General features: G+C 43.0%; 1 protein-coding gene across 1 annotated transcript in view; it reads left to right on the top strand.

The window, feature by feature from the left end:
• PKP2 (plakophilin 2) overlaps positions 1-9,164 on the top strand; it is a 66,173-nt gene extending 57,009 nt beyond the window's left edge. The window contains exons 8-13 of the mRNA XM_066634084.1: positions 1,744-1,905; positions 3,582-3,755; positions 4,512-4,665; positions 5,908-6,097; positions 7,002-7,077; positions 8,129-9,164. Coding sequence (XP_066490181.1) covers positions 1,744-1,905; positions 3,582-3,755; positions 4,512-4,665; positions 5,908-6,097; positions 7,002-7,077; positions 8,129-8,197 — 825 coding nt within the window. The 3' untranslated portion in view covers positions 8,198-9,164. The remainder of the gene's footprint in view (positions 1-1,743; positions 1,906-3,581; positions 3,756-4,511; positions 4,666-5,907; positions 6,098-7,001; positions 7,078-8,128) is intronic.
• Positions 9,165-13,884: the final 4,720 nt, after the last annotated feature.

Below are 13,884 nucleotides of genomic sequence, written 5' to 3'. Positions count from 1 at the left end.
AGCAACTTCCAGAGTTCCGAGTGTATCTCATTTAAATTTCTTTCCTGCACTGTTGCTGAAATGGGTTCTTATTTATCCAAGGGAAATGTCACAGCATCCTGACAGAGTACATGCTTTATGCATGCAAAGTATATGCTCTGTCAGGATGCTATGACATAAGAACCCATTTCAGCAACCGTACAGAAAAGAAATTTAAATGCATGCATAAAGCCACATGTGGCATTTCCAATTTAAAGGATCTCGAGTAATTCTTCATCTGAGATCTTGGAGAGTCACTGATAGGCAGAGTCTAGGCTAGTATCCACCAGACCACAGCCCCTGAGCCAAAGCCAGCATGACGCTGAATTCCTTCCCAGTGTGAGCAGCACTTACCGTTCCACTGTGCTGCTCACAAGAAGTTCCTCCAGTTTGCGTCGCTCATCCCTCTGTGCAGTCACATCTGCCCAGAAATCAGGGCGCAAAGCCTGCTGAGACAGTGGTTTATAGACACAGCTGCCCAGAGCGTCACACTGTGGTGGTCGGAGGAGCTCCTTGTGAGCCGCATGGTGGAACAGTAAGCACTGGGCCCGATTAGGAACCACTTTAGTGCTACACAGTGGTTGCAAGCTTGGCGACAGCTGAACTAGGCCAGATGGACAGAGGATCAAAGTCCGTATCAGGCAGCTTGATGTGCTCAAGACTGCCCAAGGAGTTCCTGTTTCAACTACAGCTTCTCATGCTGCATCCCAGCATAAGCTTGAGATACAGCATATCACAAAGCATTTTCCAGTTATTTCCTACCTGGAAATGGTTTCTGTGTAGGAAAAACACAATGCATCAAGTTACCCATTTCACTCCATTTTATTTTCATGATCATAAAAACAAATTGACCCCTTCAAATCAATCAATCAAATGTTTGTATTGGTTTAAGGAAACCATTACCGTAATGTGCATTTGCACATTTCCATTGGAATTATTCTCCTTTGGATTTTCATTAGTTCAGAAATTAATTTTTATGCTGTTTCCTCTGATACAGTTTCCTGAGTTCACAATGAACTCAGTCAATGAACCAATAATGCTTTTGAATTTAAAAAAGAACCCACATGTGACAAATTGTTAGTATAGAGAAAGCTTAAGAAGATACGGAACAGCTTTTAGAAATGAAACACTGAAACCAAATTTTCTGTTTTGTGAACCTCCACAAATTAAAGCTTTCAGTTGAAATTAACATTTCAAATTCTAACCCAAAAGGGCAAACTTGACAGGTTTGATATTCATTAAAAATATGCTTGCCGTTTTCACTGATTTCAGGAAGAGAGCTATTGTAAAAATTTCTCTTTTCAGTACTCCCTACTAAGGGCCCAATTCTATCCAATTTTGCAGTGCCAATGCAGACCTGCCAATGGGGCATGCACTGCATCCTGTGGTGAAGGGGCAGTCACAGAGGCCTCCTCAAGGTAAGGGAACATTTGTTCCCTTACCTTGGGGCTGTATTATGGCAGCTCCAGTGCTGGAAAGTTGGATAGGATTGGGCCCTTAGTCAAGATTCCTGAGCTGATCTCCAAATAATAAGGTGGTAAGGAGACTTTTCATCCTAACTATTGGAGCAAATCTAGACCAGAGTGGAATAATCCCCAATCTCAGAGCCCTAATCTAAAAGGTAACATCTAGTAAGTGCCTGAAACTAAATTGCATGGCAGGTCTTATCTTGTCTCTACCAATATTTGCAAAGGCAGAATAATGCATATATGTTTATTCTTTCAGGCCACAGAGAATTGTGTGTGTATTCTTCATAATCTATCCTACCAATTAGAGACTGAGCTTCCTAGTAGTTACACTCAAAATATCTATCTGCAAAGAAAAATTGTTCCCTCCAATAACAGCAGCATCGGATGCTTTGGGACACAGAGCAGAAAAGCGAAGCAGGTAGTGATGTCTTAATGATGCAAAGTAATGCTGTATGTATGTATGTATGAATGAATGTATGTATGTATGTATGTATGTCCCATTTTCCGCTGCTTAGAACAGTCCTCAAAGTTTGAACATGCTTCAGTGTTACAAGCTTTGTTTGAACAAAGTTTTTTTCATTCTCAGAGGGGTTGTAGACCTACACTGACCAACAGCTATTAATGACAACTGTAGCTGAATCTCAGGAGTGTCAGAGACTGACAAGCACTAGAACAGATTATGAGGATGTGTAGAAGCATGAACTGAGGGGTTTTCCTCTAAGCAAGAGTGGTCAAAAAGTGCTCATTCTTAGTATGGTCAAAGAGTGCTCATTTTATCTATGCAATGTTGTTTATTTTAAATGCATCAGTCAATACACTGAGTGGAATAAGGTCACGTAATACAAAGTTTTTCCTCCAGTTGTTTTTTTGGCTCATAGCCCACTCAACTTGGAGAACTTGGTTCCGGTAACAACTCTTTTATATGATGCAGTGAATCCTCAATTGAACATTGGAAGTACCACCAGATGTCATTGCCAGTTACATTCTGATTGGGAGGCCAGACGCAGCACAACAAACACAATTTAACAGACTAAGGGGGTGGGTAAAGACTGTCTGTTAATGCTGAAAGTCTGTTAAATCTGACTGCGTTGACATCAGCAGAGACATACATATGCTAAATTCATATGACTAGATTTTTAATGAAATGCCTGTTTCTGAAAGCTCTTAAAGTGAAATTTGTTAAATTGGTATAGAGAACTCCACATCATGTAGAAGGCTCACAAATGAAGACAGATAGGATGTTTAAACTACAATTTTTGAAAATCTTTTCTCCCATGTTTGGGTTGATGGGGAGTAGAAAAACTTAGTTGCAATAATATTTGATCTATAGCTGCAGTAATGCTCTCTTCTCTGGTCCTTCTCAGAGGAATGTTTGTCTTGACCTGGCTGCTGTGGCAGAGTTTATGGGGCATTCGGTCCCAACTGAGCTTCCCTCTGCAAGGATTGACAGCCAGCCATTTACTCTGATAGTGGGATTGACTGACTTTACTCAGGGCCCAATCCTATGCAGTGCACACCTGCTTACCACCGGCAAGCACTGTCACAAGTGTGCCATAAGGCACATTTTGCAGCTGTCAGCAACAGTGGAGTTACATTTGGGCTAGCTCCGGTGAAGCACCAGAGTTATGCTGCTTGGCAGTCGCGCAGACCACTGGGCAGCGGAGGGGTGGGTGGGGGTGGGGGGGAGGCAGAGGGGAATTCCAGGGTGGGGAGAGGGTGGGGAGGAAGCGTACTGGGGCGAGGGAGCAGGGCAGGCGGGAGAAGGGACCAGTGGAGCGAAGCTCCAACACGGAGGCTCTTCACTCTACACTGACCCTTGGGTCGCCATAGAATCGAGTAGCCCATTGTGGGGCCATTCACCTTACCCAGGGGAAGGGGACAAAAAGTCCCCTTCTCCCAAGGAGGCAGCAATGGCTGCCTGGGGCACTCTGGATGCAGCTGCAGCCATTTTCAGTGCTGCTGCAGCCCCGCACATGGGCAGCTCAGGATTGAACCACCTGTCATTTGACTGGCTGATGGATTTACTGAAACTTTCATCTGATCCCAAAAAACACCTGAGAGTTTTCTGATCATTTAATCTGCTTGCGTATTTAGAAGCAACAGGACCTGCCCTTGCCAGAGGAAAAGAGCAGTCCCAGTGGCATTGAAACCCTCTGGCACTCCACACTGATAAGGATATATCTGTCCTTAATAGCAAAAAGCTCAAAGAACTACACTCGTGAAGCATCACTGGGAGCTCTGCAGAACCTCACAGCCGGCAACGGACCAGTAAGTGTTTCTCCTTTGGCTTCCTCCTTTTCTATCATATTCCCCTTTGTCTGTCCCCTTAATTTAAGGCATCAAAAAGCATAACAAGGTATCTTCATGTCATCCTTTTGTGTGTAGCAGCTTCTCATTCTGAAGGAATGTTCATAAATCTGTATATTGAAGATTTAGCTCTATATTGTGTGCCCTAGTCATTCTCTTGTTCCACTCTTGTGACTTTACCCTGTCCCGTGCATTGTTTCAGCAGCAGCCATCAATGCTGCCATGTCAGTCCAAGATATTTCTCTTGACAGCAGTTTCATTATTCTGTTCAAGTAAACCCCCTTTTATATATTATCCAGATGGGGTGCAGGGCTATTAGCTTTGAAAAGGGGGCTGTGGGAGTATCGTGCAAAGAAAAAAATGTGATCGGGATACCATTTGATAGTGCGGACAAGTCCACTTAGTTGTCCCCTTTCTGAGGCAGCTCAGAGTGTGGGCTAAAGACTCCAACATCATGCTGCAAATGTATATTGCATTTATACCGGTTTACTTACCATGATTTTTCCCAATGGATCTGCGAAATGAATTTAGTAACTGTAACAAGATGCTCCCCCATCATAAAACTCCAGTCATCCTGGGAAGAGGGAATTACTGTTGAACCAGTTTAAATCTGTGGTGTAGATATGCCCTAATGGTCTTTGATCAATGACTGAAAAACATGTATTGTATATGGTGGCAATTTAACTGACCCAGAATGTTATATGTGTTGTGGTACAGATGCCATTTGGGGTAGCCCAAATCATTGTCAAGAAAGCAAACGGCCTACCAAGCATTCGAAACATGCTACATGTAAGCAGTCCAAGTGTCAGGAAGACCGCTGTGTCTCTGCTCAGGAACTTGTCTCGTAACACCTCACTGCAGAATGAAATAGGTAAGTACACCAGAGCTGACCAAAATTCCCTCAGTGTTGTGAAGATGTTAAATCCAGGGTCATATATCAAGAATTCTGAGTTACAGCAATGTCCTTTCTCTGTAATAGTAAGAAAGGTTTCATTGGGAAGCATTCACAGCTAAGACTGTGAACTATGCTGGTTTAGATGTTGTGTTAGTGAGCTGTTGACAGTGGATGAGTCAGGCTCTGCAATTGCTGTTTTCACTAGCCCTGGGATGACATTCAAATCCTACACAGAGTAGGAAATCAGGATTGCGTCAGCATGGCACACTCTGCCTTCCCCCAACTGCATGTCTCAGAGCTGTGTATTTCCATTGGGCCTTTGTGTGTTGAACCAAACAGACACAAACCTGATCCACAGACTCTGTAAAACTATGTTGATGTTATGGTATGTTTATCAAAACAGATCAGCTCTACACATGAGCTCTTTGGGTGTACACCCTATAGCATTGGATAGTGTGGCTTTGGACATAAGAATAATGCATAATAATATATATAAATTCTCTCTAAAACTCAATTGCCCATCCCTACAATGAAAATGATAGCAACATACTTCATAGTGTTGCTGTGAGGGCAGTGTTTCTCAAACTGTTTGTCAGAACTCACCTGGTGGATTGCGAGCCAATTTCAGATAGCTCTCCCTTCATTTCAATTGTGTATTTTATGTTTAATATATTGGCCTTGATGCTACCATGGTACGTGCATCTGGGGAAATGTTACAGATATGTACTTTTAACAGGCTTTTATGTGTGCTTTTAACAATGAGAGACAATGGGACTTACTCCTTCGTCAGTGTGGATAGGATTGCAGCCTTTAGGATGTTTGGGGAATTTTTTTAAAACAGATGAGCAACTGCTTGGGAGGGTTAGGAGGCTTCTTCTTTATTTTAAATGAATTGTTAAACTTATACCTATTGCAGCCTTTTAATGTACTGTACTTAATTTATTCATTTGATTTGATTTTGTCATATGGGGGGTGTTCAACATTTTCTTGCTTGATGATGCCACTTCCGGCCATGACATCACTTCCGGTGATGGTCCCAACAGATTCTCATTTTAAAAAGTAGGTCCCATTGCTAAAAAGTTTGAGAACACCTGGTGCAGGGTAAGCTCACTGAAGTGCCTTGAACATTAGAAGTGCTATATATATAGTTTGGGTAAGGAAGTGGAGTGTATGTAACTGTAAGGACTAAATACGGGACCTTCCCCATTCATTTTCCAGCCAGAGAAGTCTTGCCCGATTTAGTTGCCATCATTCCAGATGCTATCCCAACATCAGACATTGCCAATGAGACTACGGCTTCCACTTGCTATGCTTTATTCAACCTGACTCAGAACAACTCCCAGAATGCTCGACTTCTCTTGAACTCCGGTGGCATCTCAAAAGCTATGAACCTCAGTTCAAGTGAGAGGTGAGCTATTTTCATGGACCAACTCCCCAAAATACAGAAGATAGTCAGTGGGCCTCTATGCTTGCACTGGCCTGGCATTCAGCAGTACCAATATAGAATCTCTGAAATACTAGAAAAAGATCTGTTTTGAAATACTATTTGGCATTTGGTATAAAAAATAAGTTTTCATTTTCAATGATTGTTCAGGGTGGCATTGCCATGTAGTACTCAGTATATTGCGCAGTTTAGGGAATGAAAGGATGCTCTTTTCCTTACAGGGAGGGGCAGGCAGGTCAGGTTCTGGGAGGGGCAGAATTGGCAGAATATCCCATCCTCCGTCCCCAGATCCATCAACGCAGATCCACTCGGACTGTGCCACCTATTGAACAGGCGAGGTCCAAGTACACCCATTGCCGAAGCTGGGGCTTTCCCTGGGGCAAGGGGATGAATATTCCCTTATCTCAAGGAAACCTCCAGACTGCAAAATTATCCCATGGGATGCAGCACAAGCCACACTGGCCCCACTACAGCAGCACAAGGAAATTTCAATAGGATTGGGTTAGTTTTTTATCTCTTTGTTTTTTGGTTCCTTCTTATTTATCTTCTCTCTCTATTTGTTTTTTCATTGCTATCTCCTCTCTGCTAGTACTCTCCTCTTGGCTAAACTCCAAGCGACTTCCATGTTTTGCCTCTATCCTTTTTTTCTCCTGCTACCCCTTTTCTCTGGCCCACACTGCCAACAACCACATCTGTCCCTCCTTGCAAGTGTTTCATAGAATCTGATCATGTCTCTCTTCTCCTGTGCCTCCAGTCTCTTTCCATCTCTTCCCTTTTCCTAATGGCAGGAATCTTCCTCTTGAACAGTTATTGTGGAGCATCCGAGATGCTTTTATAAATACTAAAATATATTTATTGCCATCCTCAGCAAAGCTGGTAGAGCTGCTTCAGTCCTCTTGTACTCGTTATGGTCTCATGCTGATTTGCACAGCGCCTACAAAAAGGTAAGCTACCTGCTGATGCTTGAACGGTGTCCTTCCTATTAGCAGCTTAGATTTTCTTACTGAAGTGTTTTTCCCCTAAACTGATTTTAACATTCCAGGCCAATTTTTAAATAAATCATCTAAGCCCTCAAGTTAAGACTTGATGAATGATCTTCTCAATTTTCAACGCTTTAATTGAAACGTAAAATCATTATATCAAAGTTCAAGACACCTTGTGATGAATTAAAACCATTTCTTCCAGAACATTTATTCTGAATTTCTGCCAAGAAATAATAAAGGCAACTCATTTTTCATTAAGGATGTTAATTTCCTGTCCTCCCCTTTTGCCAAAATATAATCTGCAAATTTAGACAGCAAGCCCAATCCATCAGTTGATTTGCATTGTAATGGTCACAGAGCTCTTTCCTGGACACATTACAAACTGGAAGAGAAAGGGGGCTCCTGTACTTGTTTCTCCCCCATCTTCAGGGAGACATGGAGGACTCAATGAGTGCTGGAGTTTTGTGCAGCATGTACCTGAATCTGAATGCAAGAATCTTTCCTACAACCAATATTTGTAGTCACCCACCCGAAGATATATAGCTAGTTTTAAATCTAGTTGTTGAGATCTTCATTTCATTAGTTGCCTTAAGTGCCTACAGTTAGGCTGACAGTGGAGGATGACTGCGCCTATCAGGCAGAGGCTGCCCACCTGCCCAAAATGACTCAGCCACGTGGTATCACAACAGAGGATGAGGGTGCAACTTTAGCCTATGGATGATCCACGGCCCACTTGAACAGGGAGCCAGGGCCAATACTAGTGGCATGGCACTGAGACCTCTGGCTAGCGGTAGACTGCTCCCTGACACCACAAACAGCCACCCACCTTCACAGTATATAAAAGGAAAAAACGTGGGAGTGTGTGTGTCTCCTTTCTAACAATAGGTATTGAAGGCAGCTTCAGTGGGGTGCAGTGATATTTCGTCAATGGGCTTTTAGATCCTCTCTTAGTTCAGTGAAGTTCTTTGCTATAATGTAATCACTCTTATTTTAATTTCATTTTATGAAAAAGTCTAATTTTAGGAAGACTGACTTCATCAATAACCGGACATTGAGAGCCTACAATTCACTCAAAGACTGAAAAACAGGCAACAGACTTCATGGAAACAAGTGCAACCGTCTGGTCAACTTCACACCAGCAAGAACTGTAGAGCATCTTCCAATTGATAATGATTTTTATACTTTTAACCAAATCAACAGAAGAACGTGGCCCTTCTTTTGCAATATCCTGGGATTACACTAGTGTTTCTTATCCCCTTTGGACTCATTACTCGTATACTAAATAATGTTAATACAAAGTTTGACCTTCACAGTAATTTCACACTTTTTGGTGATCCAGTTTTGGATAATGAGTTCATATCAGTATCCTAGTGGTGATATGCTATAATATAAGAAACTAACAACCAAAGAAGCTGGGGTTTAAATTCTTTTTGTTTGTTTTGAAGTGTGCTAACTTGTTACTAATCAGTACTTCATACAATACTGCCTCTAGTTTAGCAGATATTTATACAATTTTTGAAAATACATACAGCTTCTCTATAGGCCAGTGGTTCTCAAACTTCGTAGAGGCTCTAGAGGCTGCTGCCTGATTTATCAATGCCAAGGGGTTTGGCTAGAATGGTGATTGGGCAGCAATGGTTCCCCCCACAGTAGCAACTTGTTTAACCCTTAATGCACATAGCCTAATCTGCCCTGCCAGTTTTGCAAACCACCAAAAATTGGGTCATGACTCTTGGGTGGGTCCTAGACCCACCGTATAGGAACCTTTGCTGTACCATTGCATTGAGAACAGCTTTTCGAACATGAAATTGTCTAGGGTATAATTTTCTGCCGTACTGCTCCGACTGTCATCGCCTTCTGCATGTGTGTTTAGCTAAAATTTAATTTTCTAGCAAAGTGAAATTGAAAGAATGTATTGAAGGAACTGTTTTTTAAACTGCATAAGTTTGGGATTACCTTTCTGTATGTTTTTTAAACCCACACAAGTTTTTTCAGTTTGAGGACTCAGCCAATGCTAACTTGCTACATTAAATTTATATTTCTTGTAATTATGGTTTCTTGCCTTGAGATTGCAAGCTGACCAGGAAAAAAAGCAGCCTGACATGCTTATGTGTGTGTTAACCATAGTTGGAGCTGTAGAAATCAACAAGGGAACCTTTCCATAGCATGGAGATGAGCTCCATAGACATTTGCTCATGTTAATAATAATAATATTAGTTAGTAAGCTATGTTCAAACCACTGGAGTAATAACTTTTTTTTAAGGCAAACCTTTCTTTTCATTTGTGTGATCTCTTCACTTCTATCTTTAGCAGCAGCATAGACTACCAGTCTTTTAGCCAGATTTTGTAGCTGTGCCCTTAGCAGCAGCTTGTCTGCAATAATTTGTCTCTGTACTCTGAAAAGCTTCACCTGCCCATTGCTGCATAGGATGCGGCAATTAAAGGCACAGCTGTAAAGGCCAGTGGAAAAGCTGGCAATCCTACAAGAATGCAGATTATTATCTGCATTAATACCTGCTTAATGGCAAAGTTTTCCCCATCATGTCAGAAAATATCATGTGCTACAGGGGCAGAATCCATGAAAAAGCTGGCAACCCAGTTTTCACTATCCACCACAGTTTGCTGATCTAAGTTGGAGCTGGATTCAAGAAGACAAGCAACAGATGTTACATCCCACTTCTTTCTTTTGTTGAAGAGCTGCCAGTTTCCTACATGAGCAGCTTTGGGCAGAAGCCACAGCAAAGTCTCCTGCACCAGCTTCATTGAAACAAATAAAACCTGTATAGGATAACAGGCACAATCCAGGTCTCTTCAGTGGAAATGGCACTCCTGGGGATTGTTCCCATTTGACAAAGAATGCAGTTGAGTAGAGTTGCCAGCCTCTTTTCTGGCAGGGCTCCTGCGCACAGTAATATATGTGAAGCTTACTCTTTCACTTCACTTCCATTTAAGAAAGAGCTTTGCCTGCTTCATTTCTGCCTATCAGGCTGTTAAGTACACAGGATCCAGACCAATATGAGAAACTGACAGCCTAGCCAGCACTTGTGTGCTGGTTGCTATATAAAGAATTAGGATTGCTCTTTAAGGGGGACCGGTTGAAACTCATTGAATGTGATGATTAATGTTACTTGGTTCACTTGACCAAGCTTTACTCCCCATATTCATGATTCATTTCCCCCCTCCCAGAGTTCTTTACAGGTAAAGCATGCATGAATATCCTGTAAATCCCTTGCTCATGGTTACAGGGTACAGTCTATGGGCACAGCCGGGCATACTTGGTCAGTAGCTGCATAACAAATTATTCCCCTCTTTTAGCCAGAGCAATTGGGGCTTCAGCAAAATTGGATGCAGAGTGGAATTATTGCCCAAGAGTAGCTGGTTTGTTCTCATGTTGTCTGGCTGGTGAAAGACAAGACGCTCAACCTCTTCTCTGCAACTTGGTTAATTTCTAACTATCCTGGCTCTCTAAAATAGCTGTTTTTAGAACTATGAGCATGGGAGATATTTATTTAACCTTCCGCACACCCATCCTAAAAATGCATTCTTGTTGAAAGAAGCTGGGAGAGTCACCAGAGGGTGTGACCTTCTCCATCCTACTGTGAAATTCTGTTTATTGTTGCGATGCTGAACAATTTGCTTGCAAGAGCCAAAGAGAATGTTCCAAATTCATTCAAAGTGATAGCCTACTTCCTCTGGAAAGTCTTGGCAGCTGTAATCGTTGCCTTCCCTTGCTGGTACTTTTACGCGCTTAATAGAGCTTACCTTGGGCCTTGATACACATTGATGGGACTCGTCAGCCTGGGAAGGCAGCTCATCTGAGAGAAGGAAAACTTTGATCCCAAACCTCCACTGCCTTGTGGCTACATCCAGTTATGGAAAAGGTTCAGGAGTCAACCTCGAGGCAAAATCTGGAGCCGGAGTCCCTGAGGCAGTTCGTGGCTGAACACAATCACGTTCTGGCAACTCCTGCAGCGCCGCTGGAACCAACCGTATTGGCCTCTGCCTTTCCATTGGACCATTTCAGCGACGTGGAGAGGGGGGATTTGCTGCATGGGTAACAGCCTATCCTCCATACCTACTTTACCCAGGCTTCACGCACTGGAGAGGACACTCTGTTCTAGAACCACCATTCAGAGCATGACACCATAGTCTTCCGAGACTGAAGGATGCCAACAACAAGAGATACACATTATGTGGCAGAAAACCTAGGTTTGCAACCCTATGAACATGCACTTGATTAAGAGCTGCAGTCAAGTCTGAATAGCTGTTGAATTAGTGTTTCCCAAAACTTGTTTGCTTGCTTACTTATTGCATTTTTAAATGCATACATTTTTAAGGGTCAAACTACACATTAAGCAGATTGTACAAAATGTACAACAAGTTTTTTTATTTTTAAATAGTGTGTAAGGGGTACTTAAAACAAAACAGAAGAATGGCAGGGAAATAGGGAGATTATTCCTTTTGACCTGGCTGGGCCTGGTGATGATGGTGGCTATTGGAAAAATGAAATGGTCCCACTCCATCGATATGAAGAACCGGATGTTGACAGGAAAAGAACCTTTGTCCATCCCACCTGAGAAAAAGCAAAAAACCCTGTTTTCAGGGAAATGGCAGCCTTGCTACCCAAGGGCTCCAGCTGCTAAATCTCAGAGTGGGGACGCAATCTCTAATGCACATGCCTGTCAATCCACCCACATGACCGTTAAGGTTTCCTGCTGGGCACTGCTGGTGAGGTTCATTGTGAGCTGTTGTTAGCAATGGGGCTCAATTGTGTGGTTTGACCTCCACACAATTGTTTAGCTTAAACAAAGTGCCTTTGTTTAAGCTAAAGAGCAAACACCTCTACAGATGTTTAAAATGATTGCTGATTCAGTAAGGGCAGCTGCCAGGATAGAGCCATCAGCACTGTTTAAAAGAGGGGTGGGGCCGTTCTACAGTAATCCTTGATTGAAGAATTGTGGAGGGGGGGTATTACAGTACAGACTTATTCCTTTTTTAATCTGTGAAATGTTGGGAGGGTATGTTATAAAATATAGCTCTATAGGAAAGAGACTATGGTTATATCTAGTGCTGGCTTAAGTCCAGCACTGAAAGCGTACTATGGAAACCCAAGCTACTATCATTGCTAGGGAAAAGCCCCCAATGTGAGTTCACTGCTCCTGCGCTTACCGTACTGTTACAGTTCAGTATGAGTCATGTATATAGACCGACTGGTTTTACCTGTCCTTGAACAATACCTTAGTCTGCCCCACCTAGTAATTATCTATTTTCAAGGACTTGGTGGTCAAATTGACAAATGCTTTTTGACCTAAGTCAGACACAATTTTAGCCAGATGTTCCATTTTCCCAGAGGTGTAGAGTGGGTATCCCTTAAATACGTTAGGGTGCAGTCCTAACCCATTTCCCCCACACTGACATAAGGGCAATGCAACTCCAAGGTAAGGGAACAAAACATTGCCATACCTTGAGGAGGCCTCTGTAACTGCCCCCCAACTGCAGGATGCAACACATGCCCCAATGGCATGTCTATGCCACTGCTGGAAAGTTGGTTAGGATTGCACCCTAAATTCATTAAGATGTACTCAGATGTGATATTAGCCAATTTCTATCTTTGTGGCTACTTTTTAAAAATTCAACATAGCTTGACAGCCAATGAGATTGTGGGCCCAATCCTATCCAACTTTCCAGGGCTGATGTAGCAGCAATGCAGCCCCAAGGTAAGGGAATAAACATCTCCTTACCCTGAGCAGGCCTTCATGATTACCACTGCAGGATGCAGCCCACACTCTGCTGGTACGGCTGCATCAGCGCTGGAAAATGGATAGGATTGGACCCTGTGTAACATCTAGCTAGATGGCCACCATAGTCAGAGACTCGACAGATGATCACACTGCATGGACCCACAGCTGTTCTCTCCAGCTCTATGCTGTCTGGCTTGCCTATGTAAAATTGTCTCTTCCATTATTGGGTGTTCCCAACCCGATTGACAGTTCGAATATATCAATACAAACCCCAAGGGATTATAGAAGCTGAACTGCACTGCCTCTCCCAGACCAGAAAGTGTTTGAGGTTGGGATTACAATTCAGTCTAAGCAATTACTGGCCAATGTCCCTGAGCAAGATAGAATCATTGAGGAATCTATACTGTTCCCCTCCTCTGACCCAGTTTACTTCAGAGTGCTCACTAAAATCCCTACTCCCTGGGCTGCAACTTTCCTGCCAAATGAGGCCACACTGGCTAAGGGAAACCCAAGACAGCAGACTGCTGTAGGTAGGTGAGAAAAACCATCGCCCAATCAAGTGGGCTGCAAGAAAAAAATCCTCTCTGGCTCCAAAAAACAATCAGACTGTCCCCTGGGTGAGTGGACTGGTGGGGCAAGAACACAAGGCACACCAAAGAAAGATGAGGGTGGGCCACAGTGATGGCCACTAAGCTCTACTCCCTCACTCCAAACACCCAGTCACATGCAGAAGTAATCTCCCTTCCCTTGCAAGATGGCAGGACAGTGAGAAACTCCTGGTGCCAAGGAAGGGATGGGAACGGCAGTCCAGGGGAATGTCACACAGGGTCTGTAAATTCATTCTTGCTACAAATGATGATAAGAGTCCATTAAAAAGCTCGCATAGCTAAACTTCCAGTAGTTCCAACAAGTTGGATCACCTCTGCCTTTGTGTGCCCTTTGTTGTCTGTTTATGGCACATTTATTGGCTGAGCCTGCCTTAGGTGAGCGAGATGGAGGAGTTGACCTTCTAGTCTCGGTGATTCCA

This window comes from Tiliqua scincoides, chromosome 7, assembly GCF_035046505.1.
Source record: "Tiliqua scincoides isolate rTilSci1 chromosome 7, rTilSci1.hap2, whole genome shotgun sequence".
In the NCBI taxonomy this organism is placed as follows: domain Eukaryota; kingdom Metazoa; phylum Chordata; class Lepidosauria; order Squamata; family Scincidae; genus Tiliqua; species Tiliqua scincoides.
This window is presented reverse-complemented; position numbering and strand designations above follow the sequence as displayed.